This window comes from Acanthochromis polyacanthus, chromosome 17 (assembly GCF_021347895.1).
Source record: "Acanthochromis polyacanthus isolate Apoly-LR-REF ecotype Palm Island chromosome 17, KAUST_Apoly_ChrSc, whole genome shotgun sequence".
NCBI lineage: Eukaryota > Metazoa > Chordata > Actinopteri > Pomacentridae > Acanthochromis > Acanthochromis polyacanthus.
This window is the reverse complement of record NC_067129.1, coordinates 21,700,199-21,725,291: the sequence shown is the minus strand read 5'-3', so window position 1 is coordinate 21,725,291 and position 25,093 is coordinate 21,700,199. Positions and strand designations below refer to the sequence as shown.

The 25,093-nt window shown below is 39.4% G+C and overlaps 1 protein-coding gene across 4 annotated transcripts; it reads right to left on the bottom strand.

Moving 5' to 3' along the window:
- Positions 1-230: 230 nt before the first annotated feature.
- Positions 231-23,665, bottom strand: fez1 (fasciculation and elongation protein zeta 1 (zygin I)). 4 transcript variants are annotated; one of them, XM_022204870.2, is made up of 10 exons: positions 23,357-23,663; positions 19,266-19,659; positions 11,603-11,690; positions 8,388-8,474; positions 7,110-7,275; positions 4,234-4,547; positions 3,481-3,561; positions 2,481-2,556; positions 1,487-1,552; positions 231-1,290 (listed from the first exon to the last, which is right to left on the bottom strand). In XM_022204870.2, the coding sequence occupies exons 2-10, from the start codon at positions 19,613-19,615 to the stop codon at positions 1,274-1,276; spliced, it is 1,245 nt and encodes a 414-aa protein (XP_022060562.1). In that variant the 5' UTR covers positions 19,616-19,659; positions 23,357-23,663; the 3' UTR covers positions 231-1,273. The 4 variants fall into 4 exon arrangements, with proteins under 4 accessions (XP_022060562.1, XP_022060560.1, XP_051793128.1 ...); XM_022204868.2 differs by having other exon boundaries at positions 19,266-19,645; positions 23,357-23,662; XM_051937168.1 differs by lacking the exon at positions 8,388-8,474 and having other exon boundaries at positions 19,266-19,645; positions 23,357-23,665.
- Between the last annotated feature and the right edge of the window lie 1,428 nt (positions 23,666-25,093).

Genomic DNA, 25,093 nt, shown 5'->3' with positions numbered 1-25,093 from the left:
CTGCTAATGTCTGTAAACACTTTGAAAGCAGATTCCATCAAAAGATGAGAATAATTTGTTGAATTTAAAGTCTATTAAGTAACAGAATTTGGTGGGACCGTGTGCTGAGGAAGAAAGCTTCTCTGAAAAAATGACCCAATAAAATGATGTTATTTCCAACTACTAACTAGCAGATTGTGTTACCTGCTACACTTCAAAGAGGAAGATAGAAAGAAGCAAATGCACGCAGCTTTAGGGTAGAATGTTTATTAGAATTTGCGATTAGCGATGTAACATTCACCTACATGGCGCAAAGGAAGTCATAAATATGCCAATATGCAAATATGCACACCTTCAATGAAATGAGCTCGTCTCATTGGGGGATGATATCCAAGGAAAAGTCGGTGATACACCTCCACGTGGCTGAACATGGCGGAATGCACAGAAGCTTGTTGCTCTGATGATACAGTAAATAAAAGTAGAAAATCAGCAACAGAGTTTACATCAAACATTAAAATACAAATGAAAAGAAAGTACAAAAAAAGTCAGAAGAGCACTGGATATTCAGATAGTGAAAGAAAAAAGAAAAAAAAAAGCTTTGTAATGCACTGCACCCGTAATAGTAGTGTGTTTCTCTTCAGTCGCATGGAGCTACAGTACTAAGTTGGCAGAAAAAGGTGCATGGCTTTTGTATTCAAAAGAATCACTTTTCTTTTTCATCTGAAACAATGCAGGGAGATGTATGTGGATGCAGTATGGCATTTCATTTATTTGACAGTGTAGTCCATGAATCAATGCATAAAACTATCACCAAACTCCAGTGGTTAAGAGGTCTGTTTAGGAATGAGACTTGGCAACTCTGAAATTCTGTTGTAGGAAACAAAAAAAAAGAAAAAAGAAAACAAGAGACAGTAAAGTAGAGAACTTAGGAAAAAGAAAGCAGTGGTAACACTGTATCCCTGTGTATCCAAAGTTTTGCTGTGATTGTTAAAAGCATGTCATGCTCCATTAGTGAAGTCCGTTAAAAGTGGGAACTGGCCGTCCCACTTGTTATTCAGTCGGCGGCCATTTTGGGGTCTGGCCTGAACCTAATGTGTGGGAGGGGAAGAGGTGAGCTCAGCGAAAGGCAGTAGTTGTAGTTGAGGTGAATATGATAATGTCAATGGTGAGGATCCATGGTTGATAATGGTAAAAGAGGGGAAGGTCATGCAGCTCGGGCCAGAGGCGAGAAGGTTTGAAAAGCCCTCGGGGGAAGATTTCTCCATCACACTGTGGCCCCTGGCCTGGCGGTGCTTTAGGTAGGACACAGGACTAGAAAGAGAGATGTAGCACAGCACATTAGTCAATTCTTGCAGCAATTCTGGCATTTCAACTTCGCGGTAGCTGAATTTAATAGATAATATTCGATAGTGTACATAATACTCACTCTCCTAATCGTCTAACCTTTGCAGTGTGTGGTCACACAATTACTTCATACGAGTGTTAAATCTCATGGTATTGTGCTTACCTTTTAATATGTAGTCAGTCAGCAGTGTAGGCACCTTCTCACTGTCCTCCTTCATGGCATAGAGAACTATGCAGAAAATACAGAAACTAAGTCTAAACGTATCCATTCTGAAGATCAACTTCTTTCATTTATTAACTTTCAGTTCAGTTTACAAAACTAGAAAAGCACTCAGCAAAAGCAGTACTCCGTCAAGGCTGTTCATTTCTCCATGACGTTGTCAGAAATGCAGCATTTGTTTATTAGTTTTTGATGATCAGAAATCATGCAACATAGAATGTGGTCATTTAATACAGATGTACCCACAAACAAAATGACCTTGAGCTGAGCAGAGGCGTGTGTACGTTGTGTATGGGCGGCAGGAATTGATGGGACTCTAAATCACCCCCATAATTTATTCAGTTGTTCCTTGTATCACTTTTGACCGGTAAGTCCCAATAAGTCAGCAGCGGTCGATTTGTAGTAGGATTACAATCATGTGATCTTTAGCAGGCTGCTGATGTAGTGTTCATTTGTAGTCATAGTTACAGTGACACCATGCCACTGTCTCACAATGATACAGAAATATTTAACAAATAAGTGGATCCAGACTATAAGCGGCGTCACTGCCAAAATCTAATCACTTGGTCCTTGTGTCGTTTCTGATCTTCCCAGAAAATTTCATCCAAGTTTGTTAGTCTGTTTTAGAATAATGTTTCTAATAGACAAACAAACAAACGCCAATCATCTCATAATTTCATTGCATTCCTTGGCGGAGTAATAAACGATCTCAGGCCACTCAATAATATTTTAGAAAGCAACCCTGTAACTCCTCCTAAAGCAGCACTTGCTAAAAGTGTGGAGGGAAATCTTCCTTTTAACACAAACAAACTCTCTGACAGAACCAGATTCAGAGCAGCAGTCTGCCTCCACCAGCTGGAGTGACAGGCAGATGTCCAATTCACATTTTACACTTACTACTGTTTTTTGTTACAGATGTGGTGGTCTGGATACTTACTGTTTGTGATCATCTGAAGGTCGTCAACAGATGGAGGGGTGCCTTTCTTCTCATATGGAATGACTGTGTTTAGATACTGAAACAGAGTCAAGGTTACAAGGGTTTAACAGAGAAATAGGATATTTAATAGTCAGGCTTACAGTGCAATTTTATTTGTTAGCTAATTATTCTTGACACGACACTACACTGAGCTTATAGTAATGGTCACCCACATTAAGGCAAGGTGGGTTGGGTTATTCACTTTCTTCCCAAAAGGCAGAAAAGAACATTGATAGCACTTAAATAGCTTTCCATTAAATACAAAGCTGGGGCTTAGCTTAGCCTAAGTACCGGGGTAACAGCTAACTATTAGCATTGTAGGCAGCTGGGGGAAACAGCTAACTACACTAAGCTAGATAGCTGCTTCATATTAAACGCACAATGAATGAGGTCATGAATGGAGGGAAAATGTTTCCCAATTTATTGACCTCTTCAGTCTGTCTGTAAACTGCAAGCCTTTTTTCTACTCTCTCCAAGGTTAAAGGTCCAATCCGTACTCCAAACACAAGGGCAACCCCAACACCTGAACCCAAAATTTAGGAATGCAACCTGTTATTATTACAAACCTTTTGAGTCCTGAAAGTGCCTTGTGAATCTGACACTATGCTTTAAATTCTATAAGCTTCGAGGTGGAGAGGCCACAGATCAGACTAGCTACCTCAACACAACCTTCATGTGTTAGATTAGACTGAGATCAGGGAAATTTGGAGGCCAGAGTCACATCTTCAACACTTCATCAGGTTCCTCAACAATAAGCACTGTGCTGCAGGACATTATCCTCCTGAAAGAAGCTGTTGTCATCAATGCATGCTGTTGTCATCAGAGGGTACACCTGGTCTGCTGCAGTGTTCTGAATAGTAGCACATGTCAACCAGTTGTTCAGATGAATGCCTGGATCCAGGACTTCCAAGCAGAACATTGAATGTCACACTTGAAACTTTCTTATTACATTTAACCTCACCTGCTTGTCATTCCCTGTGCTTCCAAATGTCTGTCTGATGCCCGTCTGAAGGATGTTGGACAGTCCCTCCATGCTGAAACGCTGCACGTCACAACCATGACACACAGACAGGCACAAAGAGACCAATATTACAAACTGATCATCTGATAAACTGACTGCCTGAAATCTGGTTGTGTACACTGCAAGAACCTTCGGAAGATTTCAGCACACCATACTGAGACACAATCAGTTTCATTGTGTACATCGCGCCTGCATCATTAAGTCATCTGTACATTGATATTACTTCATTAATGGAGCCTCAGGTACTATCAGTCTCCGGATAAAAACACTGCTGCTGCCTTTCATGGAGGGAAAATCCATTAAGCTGTTCCTCTCTTACTGGACAAGTCTGTTACTGTACACAGATGATGGGTCACTGCCACTTTAGGATCTTTCCTGGAATATGTATTTTAGAGGCTAATGGACCTGAGATCCATTATGCTAACAGTCAGAGGGGCTGAAGAGCAGGAACTGTCAGGTGCTGTGGTTCACCTTTCTCACTGTACATTCACAAACACAACTCATGGCGGTGGAAATATTCACTATAGCATCATTAACACTGCTGTAGTGACACTGGGAGAGCAGAGGTTTGGATCGATCTTGCGTGAAAGGACTGCAGTTACGGCTCCTACACATGCTCCTACGTGGCAATGCAAGTGATTAAATGCCGTGCAAAGGGTACAAGGTCGCCAGCACCCGGCCCCTGCTCCTCACCTTGACGGGCATAGTTCCCGTCTTCTCCGTGCGGCCTGTGGAGCCTGCATTCCCTCCGTTCGCAGGCAACGTCCCTCCTCCCTGCAGACTCAGGGCCTTGTCCCGGCGTCTGCGTCTGCTGCCGTCTCGCTGCTCCTTCTGCCTGTTCTGCACCTCCATCAGCGCCGTGATGAACGTGTTCTTCACCTCCTTCTCGAACTCCAGCTCGTCACGCCGGGCCAGCTGGCTGACCAGCTCCTCCGAGTACTCACGGATGGCGGCCTCCACTCGCTGCAGCAGCTCAACAAGCGCTGAGCTGGGCATAAGGCTCAGACCTGCAGGATGGATTTGGGAGGGTGAGAAGGGCAGGTTGTGTGAGTCAGCTAGATTCAACCAGGACTCCACCAACAAACTGATAATCTGTGTTCAGAATCTGATTTTGCTGTGTGGAATCCATGACATTATCATTGGCAACATGAAACACCACGGCCTGTTAAATACAGTCATTTCTCATATCAAACAGACACTAATTAAGTACTGGCTAGTCCCTGCTGATAATGCAATGTACAGTGGAAGCAAAAATGACCATGATGAGCAAAGTCATAGAGAAAAAGAGAAATACGCTGAAGGATTTTTGTAAATAATGAGTACCCACCGGATACAGAACTGAAGTTTGGGAGACATGTTTTTAATAAGGTGTTTGTTATTGTGTAAATAAAGAGGGGGAAAAAACATGTCTTTTTGTAGTACTGGGTAATGTAAAATACACGTCTGCAGTGTTGCAGTACAGCATGAAAGAACGCTCAGTTACACCCACCCCAGACTCTGCAGCTTGCCTTCTACTTACTGCTGGCACAAGTTCAGAAGTGGGAATATATTTTTGAAAGTGTGCTTCCAGCAGCTCATCAAGAAGCAGCTTATCGAAAGTACGCTGGTGCAGAAAACAAACACACCCTTGTCAAATGTTCAGCTAAAGAAGGTTTCTTCTGCCATCTGAAGATGAAAAACTACGACATAAAAGTGCTGTATAATAATGCACCATATTAATAGTTACTGTTTAATGATAAAGCTAGTAATTATTAATATTATTATTATGTGACGATCGGTGTTGGTTTGTCTGTTTATTTGCTAGTACAATTACTCAAAAACGGATTTGGATGAAATTTTCAGGGAAGGTCAGGAATGGCACAAGGACCAAGTGATGATGCAGCTTATAGTGTGGATCCACAGATTTGTTAAAGATTTCAGAAATGATACAAGGAATGAGTAGCCTTGGTGGAGTGCTGTGCTCTGAGTGCTTTTCTTGTTTATTTCTTTTAGTTACATGAGGACTATATCATAAAGACATATCTAAGTGACCTCAAACTTTTGTACATTCAACTACCAACCACAGTGTAAAACACAGGTTGTATTATCAGCTGTTATGCATTGATAACAAAAGAAAACAACAACAACAACAACAAAAAACAGCTGTCCTCTTTTGGTTGCTTTACATCAGTGGCTCCAGTTACTTTCTAACTTTGACACGTGAGGGACAACAGTATGTTTGTCACAAACTGTTCAGTGTGTTTATGAATAATTTAGCGAGGCCTAGAGGAACATCTAAAAAACATGCCTTTTGTAGTTACTTTTCTAAAATGCTGATGTCAAGCCATTAACCAATCATAATGTGTCACTGTAACAGCAAATGAATGTATTTAGACAGCTGTGCATGCTCAGCTCAGCAGCGCTCTGCCATCTCACATTCCCGCAGTGGTCAGGACAAATTAACGCGACTCCAACAGAGGAGCCACACAGACCTCCAATATGTTCAGCGACAGGACACCTTATGGCAGAGAACACGATGTCCTCTTGAACCCTCACCTATGGACCTGCGTAAATGGGATGACTAATCTCACCACGTGGATCACTAAATCAAAGAAGGGCATCCTGGTGACTCCGCTGGCCGGAGTGAATATCTCCCCAAAAATGAGATTTGAAGACTGAATCTGACAGTACACACCTCATCATTCTTTGTTGTTCATGAGTCTGTGTCCTTGATCTAGGTGTCTATTTAAGTGGCCTTGGTGCTAGAGCTTCCAGAAATAGAGGTGATAGTATTTCTTATGTCCACGTCATGGCAAGGACTCATCTGAGGAGGGTCTCAGCTTTGGACTTTTATTGATGTTTTACTTGACATGTCACCTTAAAAAAAAAAAATCACCAACCTTTTTAACCCCTAGATGCATATGTGGGTCAAAAAATGACCCAGAGACGTCGTTTTCTTCCAGTATCTTTGTAATGAAAAGCTTCTATCGTTTCATATTCCAGCTATTCCTACAAAAACATTTTTGATATCATTCCATTTCAATTTTTAGGTTACCTTTAATACTTACGGAAATTGTAATAATTGTATTACTACCCCAAACTTTCTATCACTGATAATATCATACAAGAGGTGATGAAGTCCACATGCTTGGAGAGCAGCAACAGCTGGAGGAAAAGAGTGGAAAAATGTCTACAGAATGGATGTCGACATTCTTCTGTTGCTGTTCTGTGTGATATTCGTCTTGTGCAAATATCAATAATTTTCAAAATCTGATATAACATGAAAAACAAACACATTTCAAACATGAAATCATTGTTGTGTGGACATAAATATAATGCAAACAATAATATAAATGATTATTCTTAACCAAAATGACAAAATTGTATAAAAACAAAGATTCTTATACTAGTCGTTTTTGACCCACTTATGGAAGAGTGTAGAGTCCAATTACTCATGCATCTAAAGGTTAAACAACCAAATCTACAAGGAGCAATATGTGGGTTACCAGAAGTCCAAGTTTTAGTTAGGAAGCTTCAGTTTTTTTTGTTTTTTTTGTGTTTTTGGTGAAATGGATTGTCCCTAGCTGTACCTTCATAGGAGCAGTTGTTGTTGGAGGCCTGTGACAGCTGTCTGATCTCCTCCAGCAGGGAGGGATTGGTCCGAGAGGAGCAGTGGCTGCTCTCCTCCTCATCCTCCTCCTCCGTTTCACCAGGATCTGGCGAGTTCTCCATCATCTCAACTATCTCCTCAATGACCTTAAAGAGAGAAAGAGAGGAAGTCGGTTAGATATAAGTGGACGAATGGATGGACAGGGTAGAGACTGAGAGACGGGTAGGTAAACATATGTCGATAGCTGTTCAGTAGCTACTAAAATGCTCAAAGCCTCCTTTATGAGCATACAAAGGGAATCCAAAGCAAACTTCATATTTATTTCTCTGTTCCTCTTACTGTGTGAAGTGCTATGAGATGACACATGTAGTGAATTGGCGCTATATAAATAAAACTGAAATGAAAGAAAATGGATCACCAAGAAATTTCACACCTATAATTCTTTATTAGCAATGCTATAATACATGATTGAATAGCATCACAAATAAAAATATATACTAAATATATTCATGACTACTTAATATTCAACAAGTTATCTCAAAACTCTCCAAAAAGAGCATCTGCAAATTATTATACAACAGTTGTAGCAAACATGACACTGATGGCTAAAACGTAATCAGATCCATTTTAAACGGAAAACAAAGTTGGAAGTTCACCAGGCACCATCCTGACACAAGGAAGACGATTGAACACTCGGAGTGTGTATATAGAGATGAAAGTAACAACTGATGCACGATTTCATCATCCTACACATCCCAATCTCATCTGATGCAACCTGTAAGAAATTTTATCTAATACTTTGGTTATCTGGACGAGAATACAAATTCAACTGGTTGAAACGTATGTGTATTAAGCCGGGATGGTCACAACGTTATCTACTACATGGCTTTATCCACAATTTGAATCCTTGCTTGCTGGATTTGGGCCCATTTTGGCCTCCCTGCACAGGATAAATGTGGTGTTTGGAATCTCTTTAAACATTATAGTGTCCTCAAGACCTGCTCAACCTATCCAAACACTATTGACCTTCTCATTCCATATGCCAACAAAAAAGCAAGAATCTCTGTGCACACCTAAAACTGACGCTAACACAAACAACTACTGTAAACAAAATTTCATTATGACTGAACAGGTATAGGATGAAACGGACTCGAGCACCGCTCTCATTCAAATCTTACGCTACACCCTGCTGTCTTTCTCTCAACATCAAAAGCAGAATGCAGATGCAGCTGCCACACACACACACACACACACACACCTGATCTGCTGTGATGAGAGGCTCTTCATTCAGACAGCTGACGTTGTCATTCTTCTCATTCATCTCCTCTTCCTCTTTTTCATGGATCTGCAAAATGTGAGATGAAACATGATCCAAACATGTATGGTGCAAATGACGTACTATGAGTAGAGGGCTGAAGTCGAAAGCTCCCTCACAACAATAATTTAAATCTACAATCCACAAACAGTACCTTGATCAGGGGAAATCAGTCTTGGGTGGCTCCTCATTTCAAAGTCGCATGCTTAAATAACTATATTAGTATAATACTGACATCACTTTTCAACATCTCTCAACTATTCCATTTGTAAAAGGGTTTAAACAGTTTACACCTCATTTGTTTAATCTTTTGGAATATTTAGTTTTGATACGGTTTTGATCATGATAATGACAATCATGACTCCCTGCAGATGACTCTTTCTGGTTTTGGTGGTGCTCTGACTTGTAGCATCACCATCAAATCAAAGGTTTCAGCTTGTGAAAAACATCAACATGTAACACATGAAGTGGCACAAACCTTTGTACAGACATACATTACCGTTCAAAAGTTTGGGGTCACTTATTTTTGAAAGAAAGGCAGAGTTTTTCAATTAAGATGACATTATATTAATCAGAAATTCAGTCTAGACTACATTAATGTGCTAAATGCCTATTCTAGCTGGAAACGGCTGATTTTTAATGGAATATCTCCATAGGGGTACAGAGGAACATTTCCAGCAACCATCACTCCTGTGTTCTAATGCTACATTGTGTTAGCTAATGGTGTTGAAAGGCTGATTGATGATTAGAAAACCCTTGTGCAGTTATGTTAGCACGTGAATAAAAGTGTGAATTTTCATGGAAAACATGAAATTATCTGGGTGACCTCAAATTATTGAATAGTTGTGTATGTGCTTCTAAGACGATATATCCAAATTTGAGCAAATTCCTGACTTCCCTCTGGCATCACTATGACAATGACGTGTGTGCTTCTGTATGAAATGACTTAACAGCTGTATAGGGGTTGTCATTCTAGAAAAGTCATGTAATACACTTGACTTAGAAATATTTTTTAAGTATTGCAATACTGAAGCATAATTATTCTGCAACAACACCCGAGATCTATATATAGTATAAAACCTCACATATGACCACATCAGTACAAACCTCCATCCTGATGAGTGCTGTCTTTTATGCTCTTCAACAAAGAAATAGTAAACAACAACAATAACAACCAAGTTGATTATAGCCAGTCCAAAGAGCACTTCACAGAAAAATGTTGTGGTGAGAACAAGACTCAGATGCACGTCTAGAGAATTAAGGTGGCTGCAGGAGAAGGCCATACTGATGAAAATAAAAGCAGCAGCTGTAACTCACTGATAAGTGTGTTACTTTACTGCATGGAAGACAAATGTAATGTGATTACAGTAATGCACTAACCCCCCAAATGCTCTTTGACAACTTTTCGATATTTGAATGATTTGTGACCACAGTGGCAATCTGTCGCTATTATAAAAAAAAATATTGCCTTCCACTTTGGTGTAGGACCAAAATACACGCCAAACGAACTGCTTTTCCATCACCATCAACTGTACTTCGTGTGAAGTGCTAATTTGCATAAGAAGACATTTTACTCTAGATATGTTAGCTTTGCTTAGCTGTGGTATTTCCTCCAAAGCACCACTGTGCAGCCTCACGGAGCTGCTATAAACTGTGAATGTCCGAGCACTCATCTCTCTGCTGGCCACTGATATCATGACAATATGACACAGTTAATGAGAGATTTCCCATTTGTTGATTGCTTAAAAATCTGTGTCCCAAATCCAAGCAAATGTATTTTGCAGCTATGCTTTAACAAACACTTAACAGGCAATGTGGAAGAAGGCAAAACAAATAAGTATGTTAAGCACATATCCACAGAAAGAGGGAAGGATTCTTCATCTGCTGAATATTTAAGGCCTCTTTCAGTATCGCACTGTTAACTTAGGCTGAAAGCAGGATGTAGCTGAATATGAGCGCTCTGATGATTTCCGTAACAGCCCTCACCCTGTGGGGTGAAAGCATCTGCTCTGGCTTGACCATCCCAAACATTGCCTAGACTGCTAATGTCTGCTGTCCGGTTGTGTCTGACAGCCAATTAAGGGAGGGCAGGAAGAGGCAGACCTCTGCTGAACGGCAGACCAGTCAAGGTTGGTCAAGCATGACTTCAATTGTCAGCTGATATCAGGCCTCAGAAAGAATGAACCAGTTAGGCATCTCAAGGTGAAAAATAATGACATGCAAACACAGAATTTTTTTTAAAAACACATTAATAAACTAGTGGACAGACTGATAACCACTAAACCTCAACACGCTCCTATATATCTGCAAAGAAGGAAGAATGACTGTGAGAGCTATGAGCTATTTTCAGGGGTTGTGAACACATTTTGTGCGTCAGTCCTCAGCAGTTTTAATAACACTATGTTCATTTGAGTATAAAATCTGTAAATAAACATCAGAGTAGGTCAGAGAATTGGCTGTCTATTTATGGGTAATGGTTCTGAAGCACAGTTTCATGCCACCCATCTACCATCACATTGTACAGTTTGTTGATCGAAATTCTTATTTAGTTTTGGAGTGAAAACACACCAAGCTAACAACAAGCAAATTATTTAATAACTGCAGTATCTATGTATTCATCTGGCCCACTGGCTGATTCTGTTGTTAATATTGTCGTTCTTATTGTTGAGCTTTTTTTTTTTTTTTTACATCAACCAGTTGCCAGGTTTTTATCAAAATATTCAGCAAATTTCCAAAAAATGCAATTTATTTCACCTTAGGAGCTGATTTGTTGCGTTATACAGCCGGTTCAGGAAGAACATCAACAGATCAAATGATGGAAAACCAGACGGGGATGTGACATTTCTTTGTATTTAACTTCACCTGAGCCAAGTGTAAACACTGATTTGAGATATGTCAAATTTTGTCCTCTCAGGTTTTTAAAAGGACAGATAAAAACAGCCGTTACACGTGGACTAAATGCAAGACAATGACATCAGAACAGGGAGGGAACAGGTGTAGATTGTGCAGAAACAGAAATGAGATTTTAAAACACTTGTAAATAAAGGTTTTGGAGAGCCCCCTAACTGAAAATGAAAATGTAGACTATAGCATTTTCCAGGCCTAACAACACATTTCCCAGATCTGAACTGATGAGAAAAACGAAGAGTGGAATGTACCTCCTGATCAGAAAGATTGCCGTTGAGTCCCTCAGAGTCTGCACCGTCCCAGGTGGAGATGTAGTTGTCAGTTAGAGCATCCCACACACTGCAAATCAGAAGAGACATACATGTAAGCCCAGCATCTTTCACAAGAAAATATTTTTTATCAGTGCAGGCAGGCTCTGAGACACTATTTTTGCCATCAGCTCCAAAGGGTGTCTACTGTTTTAGGCTGCTGTAGTTAGAAAGGCAGACTGTAGCAGCATCAGACTAGAACTGGGTGGGTTGCTCCGGTTATAAAATGCAGTGTACTCAGCCCTGTCTTCAGCAACCTGCAGCTCAGTCAATATTTCAGTCAATTTAATGATGCTGGTCAAAGTGCAGAGCTGGAGGCTGCAGACGAACAATGCGCAACTGAAAAACAGCACAGCTTACTACTCATGAAAAGGTATCCTGAGCAGAGTTTCAGATAAAGTCTCCTCACATCATTGTGCACAGTGGTCTCTGACTGCAGCCCGGAGAGAGCGTCCGTCTGAGGAGGAGTGACAGAAAAGTGGGAAAGAAATCTCCTTTGTCTGTGAGCCTTTGTGTTGTTTCCTCCTTCACTCAGAGGTTGGCTCGGGCCTGCTGCCTGCTCCCAGTGGCACTGCCTCCGCCTGCTCACACAGTGGAGCCCATTCAGCCATGCAGCTTACCTCACCAGTCATGCCGGCATGCCACGGCTGCACACAACCGCTCAAAGCTCCAGTACACTTAACCCTAATGAGGGTCTCCCAGACAATTTAAAGTTTTCAATGAAAACTCACACTTTTATTCACGTGCTAATATAATTGCACAAGGGTTTTCTAATCATCAGTTAGCCTTTCAACACAATTAGCTAACACAATGTAGCATTAGAACACAGGAGTGATGGTTGCTGGAAATGTTCCTCTGTACCCCTATGGAGATATTCCATTAAAAATCAGCCATTTCCAGCTAGAATAGTCTTTACTTCATGAAGAATGTCTAGAGTATGTTTCTGATTAATTTAATGTTGTCCTCATTGAAAAAAAATGCTTTTCTTTCCAAAGTAAGGACACGGCCAAGTGACTTCAAACTTTTGAGCGGTGGTGTATCTTAATGTAGTATTGGCTCATGCAGTAATGTAACCCTGTTTTTGTGTGTCTTTTTTATAAGATTCATTTTTATCCTTTTATTTCAAAAGCAGTGGAGAAAGAAAGGAAAGAAAGCAAGTTGATGCTATGCAGCTAATAGACCCGAGACAGGAATTATTCCAGCAACTTCCTGCTGAGTGGATTTGAACCCGTGTGTTTTGTACCGTAACCACTTAGCTTTAAGGCTGTATGGTGTGCTGAGGATTTTTACTGTGTTCCTGAATGTTAACCAAACTTTTTGATGTCATCCAGTATTTAGAAGAAGTTAAAAAGTGGCCTTCACAGACAACAAAGCTGACAAATCATGATAACTTTCGTAAAAAATATAAAGAAATAAAAACTGGAATAAATTCATAAATGTGGAATATCTTATGTGAACTGAACATGAACCCGTTTATTCTATAAGAATCATCCATCCATCTATTATCTATACACTGCTTAATCGTCATTAGGGTTGCAGGAGGCTCAAGTCTATCCCAGCTGATTTAAGGTGAAGGCAAAGCACACCCTGGACAGGTCACCAGTCTATCACAGGACTGCACAGAGACAAACAATCACACTCACATTCACACCTACAGACAATTTAGAAGAATCAGTTAACCTCGGCATGTTTTTAGACTGTGGGAGTAACACCTGGGACACCAACCGGGGATCTTTTAGCTGCAAGGCAAAAGTGCTAGCAACCAAGCCACTGTCCAGCCCTACAAGAAGCACACAAGTACATAAAAATATTCCCCAATCCACTGGTTTGTGCCATTTGTCTTGTATAAGTGAAAATGTAACAGTTTGCTGAGACAGACATGATGCATCAGTGGTTACATTCTTCTCATCAGGACCTTGTGTGGCAGTTTAGTGAAGAAAACTTTAGTATTGTGACATAATTAATATCTGACGATGTATAAAAAATAAATAGTGGATTTTTACATAGTGTAGTACACACTAGATAATAAACTGATGTTTCATGGGGATACAAATTTGCCTGTAAATACAAGTTTCCAATACAAAGGTATGCAATTTTTGAAAATGATTTGAAGCCAGAAACCTCCACCTCAGGCATACATACTGTATATTCACCAAACCTTCCAGCTTTGCTTCTGTCTGTGTTCTGAAGGTTTTTTACAGCAGACTGTGTTTCTGCTGAGAGCGATATAAAACAGATATCCTTGTTCCTCTCTGTAAAAACCATTGAATATAATATATCAACAAAATGAAATAAGAATTTTGAAGCTGACTTTATTCAAAGCTCAGATTTCTGTTTTGGAAGATTATGCAAATTTGTGTATTTTAACAAAATAATGCTCCATGCGGGCATTTAAATTTAATATTCCAGTAAACTTGTAACAGTAAAAATGTTTTCTTAATAAAATTAATAAACTAAAGAGTCTTCATGGCAATATGTATTAGCTGAATTGTTTGTTTACCTTTTTCAAATGTAGTTTTATTTATTCTTTTGCCTTAAAGTGCATTGTGAACCACTGCTGTGCTCACTACAGGGGGCAGTTGTGTATTTCTCTCAAAATAATACACAATGATAAAAAATCCAGTTGGACACATTTTAAGTCTCGTTCTAGGGTAATAAAGAACTTACACTGTAATTCTGGATTAATTACACGTGCAATGCATCCTGGAAACTACAGCATTACTGAAAATGATTGCAGTCACATTAGAAGAGCATTAAGACTGAAAGCAGGCTTAAAAATTATTTCTATCCAATGGACTTTTCACATGATACAAGGATGAAGAGGGGGCTTCACCTATGCCAAGTGTTTACTTTTATCTTTTTATTTATTGAATTGGTAACTAACTATGAATTACTTATTCGTTTCTCCTTCTGTTTTATTTAGTATAAGTGTATGTGTATGTGTGTATGTCTATTTGTACGTATGTACAGTATATAAATACAGCGTAGGTAGGTAGTATCATAATTGTATGGAATTTTATTGTATCTTACATGTATAAATATGAGGGATGTCTGATATTGCCTTTTTTGCCAATAACCGATATGCCGATATTGTCCAACTCTCAATTTCCGATTTCGATTTCAACCGATGCTGATTTATGTGGGCTTTGAAATAATTGCAAACCATAGAAATATTGTTAATCAGACACAGCAAGCTTGTAACTGCAACCATACATGCTTCGTGATGAAGTTTGATGATGTAATCATTTGCGTACCGGTAAATGCCAGGAAAATCCAAGCATTATTTTATCAGTTTTCTTGATAGGCAAAAAAACTGATGATGATATTGATCGATCGTGCATTTTTATGCCAATATCGGGCCGATAATATCTGTGAGCCAATATTATTGGATATCCCTAATAAATATAAACTGTGTATTATATAAATATTTCAGACACTGGAAATTATCAATCAATAATTTCTGGAAAAGATGTGGGATTAAATAAGTGTTTGTTTATTTCTTCTCACTCCTTTTTGAATACATAGACCTAGTCCAGAAATGTGGAATATTACTTTTGCTGTATGGTTTTGTATGTATGTGCATGCATATGTATGTGTATGGATATGTATGTATATGTGTGTGTATGTAATACTAATTCCTTGTTTACTTTTTTTTTTTTTACATATTCAAAATAATAATCTCAAGCAAAATCAATCAGCCAAAATTCCTCCTATTCTGCCATCAGGGCTAAAGCTCACTCATAAACATACTATAGTTATTGTTTAATCTGTTCAAAAACTATGAACTGTTCTTGGTTTTACAGGTGATTTTCTGGCCTGGAGCAGCGCTGGTGAACAGATCTCTTCACTGTTTTGTGGGAAAGCTCAGGGAACTGACTGCTGACTCAGTGTAGATATAAAAGATGGACGATGCTTTCGGTATCAGTCTTCTCATGTAATGTATCCTCCACAATGTTAATGAAGCTGAACAATTCAAACACGTTGCTCTTCATCATCACACATGCAGCACACGCATGTCACGCTGTGCATGTAGTACAGGGACAGGGTTTGGCCGTCTGGCCTGCAGGGACTGGAACTCCATGTTACAAAGCTGTCCTGTTGTGTTTGTTGGCAGGCAGCCACCGAAGAGGAATCATTCTGTTTAATATTCTAGTTCTCCATCAGCTTGTTGGCTCATATCTGCCTTTCAGATCAGCCAACTGCAGGGATTAGGCCAAAATGTGCCACAGACTGTTTTCAATCAAATGGCAGATTTAGATTGCTGATGATTCTTTCCGCTGGTCTCCTGTTTTTACTTTGAATTAGAGAACATCATTGTTTTCCTGCATGACATAACACTACACAAACCTTCCAGTGTTATGAACATCAGCACTGACTTAGGTTCTATTAATAACTGCATATTTTGAGACTGAGTGGTGCTGAGGTGAATACATATCAAATAAATGAGACTGGATTCGACACCACATAATGGATCGTTTTGAAAAGGGTCCAACAATGAGACATTGTTCATGGAAGAGGAATTCCAGGGGAGGTTGGAACAGTTGATATGTCTGACTGGAATGTGTTTGTGCTGGTTTCCTTTTCTGTGCCACAGTAAATCAGTGTATGGCATTAGCCAACTCTATCCACCCACTGCCCTGTGTTCTGTGCTCAGTCATCAGTCAAAGCTCTATTCATCAATGCAGACTCGTTTTACAAGCAATTTAACATTGGTTGAGATCATGTAATCTTTTCCTCACACCTACAGTCAGGCTATATTTAGCGTGGTTGAAATACACACAGCGCGAGGACGCCTGTGTTTCCACCTCAGAGGCTGTGAGCAAAAGGAGGAGGGTCTGGCAGTCAGCTGGTGGAGAGCCAAAGCCAACTGAGGCGTGCAGCACTGCACATTGAATAATTCAGCATGCCGCCTGACGAGGTGGAGCTGTGGAGGGTGGGGTCACGCTGCTGATTGACTGCTTGTTTGGGAAGTTGCAGTCTGAGGGTGGAAATGTTTTGGCTTCTGTGTCAGGCTGCCGAGCCACTGTTTTGGTCTCCAGAGTGTGCGTTGTGAATGGCAGCAGTACGAGTCCTGCTGAGTGATTAACATAAAAAGCTGGAGGAATGGGTTCTACTGAATGCATGCTGACACTCTCCTTATTTCATTATTAGTGTAATTACATAGACAGAAGCTTAAAAAGCCAAAATGCTACAAAGTTTAGGCATTTTCATGAAAAGCTCAACTATCCAAACAAAAGTTATTAGATCAGGTATAGTTTGTCACTTACTGTAAAATACACTAAAATCTTGTGTGGAATAGCCAGCTTATACTACCATTCAAAATTTCACTTGAAATGTCCTTATTGTTGATAGAAAAGCATTTTTTTTCAATGAAGATAACATTAAATAAATCAAAAATACAGTCTATACATTGTTAATGTGGTAAATGACTATTCTAGCTGGAAACGGCTGATTTTTATAGAAATATCTACATAGGAGTACAGAGGAACATTTCCATCAACCATCACTCCTGTGTTCTAATGCTACTTTGTATTAGCTAATGGTGTTGAAAGGCTAATTGATGATTAGAAAACCCTTGTGCAATTATGTTAGCACATGAATAAAAGTGTGAGTTTTCATGGAAAACATGAAATTGCCTAGGTGACCCCAAACTTTGTGTATAATAATTTCAAAGTAGAATTTTTAGCAGAGTTCCTGTAGATCATAGACTATAAAGATGGACGTAGCATCTGGCTCCAAATTTGAAGCCAACCCGGAAGTGTCAAAAACTTGCAATATCACGCCGTCCGCTAGGGTTGGCTCCAAAAAGCTTTTTCTCCATAGACCCCAATTCATTTTTGGAAAAAATAAAATTTGATAGACTGATGTTCTACAGCTCAGGATTTTTTTCCCGTTAGTTTTCATGGTCAAAATGAGAGATCAGGTGGTCGATCTTAAAATAAATCAATACTGAATTTTAAATAAATCGTTAAATTTGGCAGAGCCAGGGGGCGTGGCTATACTTGATAGACAGCAACAGAAGTCTCTGCGGTAAAATGTGGGCGGGTTAAGAGAGTCCTCAGCCAATCCTGCCCCTAGTTGCTCTCCGGTCCAGCCTGTTTGACGCTTTTTACATCACTGGCTCCAAAAAATCCAAAATGGCGACCAGGAAGTAGCAAAATCCAGGCTTCATTTTCTCGCTGTAGATTCAGCAAATTAATTTTAAGACTTTTTAAAACCATTTTAATGACATAGCCTAGTTTAAAAAGCCGTTTCACCATGATCACAACATGAAGTATTATTTGTAATTTTGCTACATTTATTTTAAAAAAGTGATATACACTGTAAATAATAATTAGAATAATTATAACAGTAATAATTACTGTGATTATTGTTGTAGTTGTTATTAGTATAATCCTTTTAAAAAAGGAAAATCTGGCAGCAGGGGTGCCAAAAAAAATGTAAATAAATAAATAAATGGAGTGCTGTAATGTTAAAACAACACCTGTGAAAATAACAGCAGATATCTGTAAAATAAAGATACTCTAAGTTGATTTAAATGCAATAAAACAGTGTAATTTAATGGTGTAAAAGAACAAATTACTATTTGTAAAAACACAGATTTGCATGTGGATATTACAGTTATAGGCAGTTTTATTTATCATTTATAGGAAAATTATTTGTGAGTTTTACAAAACCGGAATCATCTATAATAATATAATAGGTTAAACAGTTGACTACTATTATTCAGTTGTTACTGGGCATAATTTTTCTCTTAAATAATGGCCAATACCTGTAAAATAAGAATATTTTTCTGATTTAAATACTATAAAATAAAAAGTACATTTTTAATAAAATGTTAACAAAAAATTCAATTTAGAATTGGCAGATTTTGGACATGGACATTATTTACAGTTTTGGTCAGTTGTTTTTCTTCTTTTTCGGGTATTCATAATCATTTGATACTGTAAATAAATCATTAACTTTTTTTAAAACTGCAGTGAAAAGCAGTTGGAAAAAAAGTCATACTTGCATATTGCACCTTGAATGCAAAGAAGCGGCAAAAAAAAGAAAGAAAGGTAGAACTGACGCATTCAAAAACATTATTCCTTTTTGAGTTGCAACAATTAAAAGTAAACGCGTTCATCCTTTGCTGGTTTTAGCTACAAAAATACCTTTTCTTGTAATACAACAGTGAATGGCATATCAGGAAAAACACTGCCAGTAGAAGACCAGCAAGAGTTTTTAATTTGAGTTGACTGAATCCAGTGTTTTTAAAGACCAGTTGACAACTTTCAGTTTTCCCCAAAGAAAACTGCTGATTCACAGTAACACACCCTTACAGAGCCCCGTCTCCTGGTTTTGAGGTTAGTTCTGATATGGTTAGGAATGTGTGGGATCATCTAGAATCAAAATCTAAACCTGAAAATGAAAGTTTTTATCAAGTCTCCCTACCAAAGGGGTTTTGTTTTAAATATGAACTCATATAGTCTTTATTCTGAACAGTATCATGTCCATTAAGACCTCACTGCAGACTGCAGGCTGTAAAACACACATTACCAGATCACTTGTGATGATGGCTAAAAGCTCCAGAAAGGCTGCAGTAAGTGCACCTTGTGTTACTCACTCTTCATCCTGCAGTCGCTCCTCATCCTCCTGGTTGTGTGACTGGTTGCGTATGGGTGCCAGGCCCTCCGTCTTGGTGTTGTAATTGTGGAAGCAGACGTTGAGCTTCTCGTCAAACTCGTTGACCAGGTCTTCCATCGACTTGAAGCTCATCATCTCAGAGAAGTTCTCCAGCTCTGAGAAGTCCTCACGAGTGATGGAGGCCAGTGGGATGGTGGTGGTGGTGGTGGTGGTGGTTGTGGTGGAGGTGGAGTAGGAGGAGTTGTTGAGCGCCGGATGGTCTAGCTCATCCATCCGACAGGGCCGGAGGTCCTCAAACTCCTCATCCAAACACACTAGAGGGGCTTCCATGGTGTCCCCTGGAGGATTCTGGTCTGGGCCCTGCACCAAACAGACTGATGGTCAGATAGGGTTTAATGCATTCACTTTGCTGTTTCCGGGCTTCTTAAATACACTATTTTTACTTTTATTAGTATTCCCTTACAAAACTGAGGACATGCACTACCGTTCAAAAGTTTGGGGTCATCCAGACAATTTTATGTTTTCCATTAAAAGTCACACTTCTATTCATGTGCTAACATAATTGCACAATGGTTTTCTAATCCTCAATTAGCCTTTGAACACCATTAGCTAACACAATGTAGCATCAGAACACAGGAGTGACGGTTGCTGGAAATGTTCCTCTGTATCCCTATGGAGATATTCTATTCAAAATCAGCTGTTTCCAGCTAGAATAGTCATTTACCACATTAACAATGTCCAGACTGCATTTCTGATTCATTCAATGCTATCTTTGTTAAAACAACAACAACAACATGTTCTTCTTTCAAAAATAAGGACATTTCTAAGTGACCCCATACTTTTTAACAGTAGTGTAAATGTGTTCCAAAGGTACAAGTCCAAAAATTTCCTCAAATTTTTATCTGTCCCCATCTGCTTGATTTCCAACTTCCCAGCAGGATTTATCGGTCCTCTCCTAAATCACGGCTGCCTCACCTCATGTGGAATGGCACCATGATGTCTAGACTAACAGGAGATTAAGGTAGATATGCCAGAAGGGGACCATGTCCCAAAGGGAACCCAACCAGTTGGCTTCACTGGTAAACCCCACTTAATTAAGTACCTCTACTGGGATTTAATTGATGAGGTGTCCAAGATTCTGCAGATGATTTGATGGGAACATTTATCAAAGTACATAATAAATTACGGTCAGTCTATTTTTGTGTTTGCCAAGGGATTTCTCCTAATGTTAAATATTTGGGTGCAAATTGTGTAATAAATTATGTAGGCTTGATATTTATTATCCAGCTCTAAGTAAATTCTCTTCAGATTTAGAGAGATGCCATGCAATGATACATTTTTTACAACATGAAACCACATTCAAGATTTGAGGACAAACTTCAGGAAATTGCTTGCAAATACACTACCAGTCAAACATTTACACACCTTCTCATTCTTTTTATTTATTTATTTGTAGTATTTTCTACATTGTAGATCAATACTGAAGCTTAACACTTTTTTGCTTACAACAGAATTCCATATGTATTCTTTTATAGTTAGGATGTCTTCAGTATTAGCCTACAATGTATAAAATAATTAAATAAAAAGCATTGAATGAGAAGGTGTGTCCAAACTTTTGACTGGTAGTGTATGCTTCAAAATTAAGGAATGTAAATATAGCATTGGACAAAGAGACAGAAGGCCATAAGAGATCCAAATTTCAAGCTGTATTTTCTGATTTTTACTGTCCCCTGTGCATTTGGTTTGGCCTGTCAGCATTACTCAGCATTTGACGCCATTCAGGAGAACACAGTCAAACCACTGGGCTTTCAAGATAAAGTAAAGGTAAATTATCTGTCAAAATTGAATTTAGTTTGTTCTGTGTTACAGACAAACTTTTTTTTCTTACTGTCTTTTGTCCAATAAGCTGTTAGTTAGCTAGTTTATTAACCAGATAAATAAGCTATTTGGATACAGTAGTGTCCCATATCACATTGAATATCAACAAAATCACAAAAAATTACTAAGCTAATCTTGCAACACAGTTGGAAGTAAAAATACACTTCAAATTTCAGTTCATTTTAATAAAGAGTAAAATCACTGTGCTTTTTGCCTTCAAACATTGATCGTACATTTCTTCACGTGATCATTAGGAAGGTGTTATCTCCACAATCAGAGCTCCAATGGTTCTACTGTGGCTATGTTTTGGAAACTTTATCTAATAATATAGGTGAGAATATCCACTGTTGTGTACCTCACTGATCTGATCACTGAATAAAAGTGCAGCCCTCACAATATTGCCTCAGAGACTTTTGATATTCATTTAATCAGCACAAGGCACAGGCAGGAAACATTTGGTTTATGTCTTGTGTAGTTTGTGAATTGGTAGTTTCCAATTCAGGAAACATTTTAGGAAACAGCTAAAAGAAAGCAAGACAACAACCACAGAAGATCATACTGATGGTCATTTTGCTTGATATTTATGATAGTAGACTGTACATAAGGGCAAGAAACTATCAGTAAGTAAAGAAATAAATTTAAATTCAAACAAAAGGCCAGAAGGAAGAGTGCAGACCCACAAACGGAAGCGTTGTTCATACTTGGGAGGACTGCTGGTGCTGCAGTCAGACTTTTAAGAGAAGTTGTGCCTCGGTCAGGCTGTCTGACGCAGTGTCATTACAGTATTGAGGCCTAAATTTCCTCCTTTGTGCTTCGCTGGACCCTGGCCGGGTGTAAGTGGGTGAGTACAGAGGAGTCCTTTTAAAAACAAGCTTGTGCAAGCCTCTTCCTCCTCATCACACCACTCAGCAAAGTGCTGCTCCGTCCACAGCCAGATATCGTATTTCACAATCTCACCGGCTCTGTCTGTTCTCTGTGCTGCTGTCTTATTTGTTTGTTTGTGCTCTTTCAAAATCCATCTGCCTTTTCTCGTCTAATGCTTATTTTGGACTTCTCTGCTGAGAAAATGATTCATGTGAATTCAGTCCTCGCAGTAGGGAAATGAATCACCCCCCGCCTCTTTTATGTGACAGTGACTGACAACTTGTGTCCATCAGTGGACCCAATTAGGGTCATTTGGTCTTCTCATAAAAGGAACACAGACACAGGAGTTAGTAGCTGACTCTAACCTTGCCACGGGGAATCTTTGGAGGAGGAACTGCTGCTCGAAAATTTGACAGCGTGAAAAATCACTCAGTCAGTTTCCTAAAAGCACTGTAGTATTTCTGTTTACCACTTTGACAGTGTAGCCAACTGGACATGGAATCAAAAATGAGCACCTTCATTAAGGAAGGCAGCAGTAGAGATGGTGTAGGTTTTTTTTTTAATTTGCAGGTGTAGATAGACAGTGTGTGTTGGAGTGTGTGTCAGCTTTTTTTTTTTTATTGGATGTGACCTTCACAGTGAGTGGTGTCGGGGGGGCTCAGGTGCACCTCGAGCATGCAGGTATGAAAAGAGCCAATCACAAGAGCTCATCGGAGGTCATTTAACGCAATGGAGCTAAATAACTCACCCCATTCTGAACAACAATTGCTAGAATAAAGTATTTATTTGTAGGTTGTATATTTTTTCTATGACAAGCAATAAGAATGTCCACATTTTACACTGTGGTTTTTTTGTCTGGAATATTTTTGAATAAGCTCAATGACAATCTTATGTCAACCGCTATTGAAATCAATAGGTGTGATCTTGTAGTGCATGAGGAGTATGGAACGAAATGACTGTTCATATCTATTTTGGCCCCTGGCTCACTCTCACACAGCAGGAATTTCATCGGGTTTCTGTTAAAAAAAATACCCCTGAAATGACTGTGATTTTATCCCACATAAACAGAACTGAAACCGATTCCTCTTCAAATCGATAATCAGGCGGCTGTGACAAAAATGGAAATCAAGCAAGTGCATGTCATCAGCTCATCAGAGGTAGAAAAAGGGAGAGAGTGGGGGAGGGAGAGAAGAGCAGCGAGGAAGGAGAGATGGAGGAAACCATGGTTACAAGGGAAAGGATGGAGGGGAGGATGATGCACGGAGGGGGTCAGGACAGGAAGGATGGACGGCAGGCTGAGGGGTACAGCACAATAAGGAGACGGATTACCTGCAGATGGACGAGCCGCTGTTTGCTATGGCTTAGAGCAGAGATCTTCTCAGACAAGGAGAATCTGTGCCTCCCTTTGCAGCAACACCCAGCGATCAGCAGCAGCAGCAGCAGTTACATTCATTCCAGGGTGAAAGACGGAAAGGGAGAGAGAGAGAAATCAGGGAGGTAAAGATGGCAGCGTGGTGTGAGCTTTGGTCTATATCCTTCCCTCACACGTTAGCCCACAGCCACCCTTATCTGTCCTCCCACAGCCCGTTGTTTTCCAATCAATAGGCAGCCAGCCCAGCTCTCACCGAGTCTGCGCACTGCCGGGCCTCTGACGATATCAGCTCACCCCTCCCTCCCTCCTTCCTTCCAATGCTTTCTTCCCTCGCTATCCTCTTTTTCTCCTTTTGTCCCTGCCTCCCCCCTCCCTCTCTCCCCTCTCCCCGCTTGCATTAATTCCCCAGTATTCATGAGGTGGAGGAGGAGGAGCAGAAGGTTTGGGGGAAGGAGATGATGTTTGTAGCAAGCAAGGTGGCACATTGTGTATGTGCCCACCTTCTACCTACGGTGTAACAACCTTTTCTTTTGTTGTCTGCTTCAAAATTCTGCCTGAACAGAAAAAGATGCATTATTTGGAGCCATATATTTGAACACAGAGAGCACAGTTAGAAATTACAATAGATAATTTCTATTTTTCTCAAGTGGTCTTCAAACCACTTGAGAAAATTAAATGACTTTTCAAAAGCACCAACACAGAACTCGTCAAAAAAGCAACATGCACATATAATTAACTAAATAAACTAATTCAATGACATTCTGTTCCAAATGTGCACATATGTGGGTTATTCCAGAATTGGAGGACATTTGGGCTTGAAAATTTTTGAAAAATAAACCTTCTCTTTTACAATTGTCTGCTACATATTCAACAATAATAGGTAATAAGCTGTCAATGGTTTGATTGGCTCAGTGTACACATCAATTGCACCACTTTTGTTCCATGTGTTATTTGTTGTTTACTAACCCTCCTCTAATCACAGTAATGGAGTTGCTAGTCCATGCTTTTTCTCTTTTTCTCAGGAGTAGAAGCTAGATATTTAGCTAGCGGTTACTGCTGACCAAGAGGACAAACTTACTGATGGAAAATAGTAAAGAAAAAAGTAAGAGGAATTTGTCTTATCCTGATAATATGCATAACGGGGTTGCATGAGGTAGAGTGAGACATTCAATCAAGGCTGACAATGTAATAAAAATACGAAAAACACAAGAGAGGACACAGCTTTGCTCTGCTCATTCTCTTGAAAAACCGTTTGATGATGTTAATTCCAGTGTATCATGCGATTCACTGTTTCATTCCACCAGCTAAAAAGGTTACGCTAACAGGGTTGTTGTGGGACACATGTTCTATACATAATAATTATTGTTTAAAATAGTATGTTGATTAAAATAATTCTCCCACAGCTTCAAGAGACATCAATGGAAAAAAATAAAACCATAAAAAGGGGATTCAAATTTAATTTTAACTGTTTTGAGATTCAATTTGGTCTTTAGGGGGCTGGGACAAGAGAAAAATGTCATTTTGGGGGGAACTCCAGACATATTTGGTATTTTAAAAAATATTTTTAAAAGTTCTTTCTCCTAGTTTTTTTTTTTAGATTAAGTCTCAGGACAAGTACATTTACACAACAACTGCATGTTTTAGTATTTTGTACATCAACTATTCGAAATTTCATGGGCAGGACATAAGATGTC

Bases quoted from the DNA above. Each gene is read 5' to 3' on its own strand.
- fez1 (XM_022204870.2), bottom strand. From the start codon at position 19,615: ATGGAAGCCCCTCTAGTGTGTTTGGATGAGGAGTTTGAGGACCTCCGG. The intron at 4,548-7,109 runs GTACAGCTAGGG...TCCATCCTGCAG, and splicing joins CAACAACTGCTCCTATGAAG to GTCTGAGCCTTATGCCCAGC. The intron at 3,562-4,233 runs GTGAGGAGCAGG...TGTGACGTGCAG, and splicing joins CGGGAACTATGCCCGTCAAG to CGTTTCAGCATGGAGGGACT.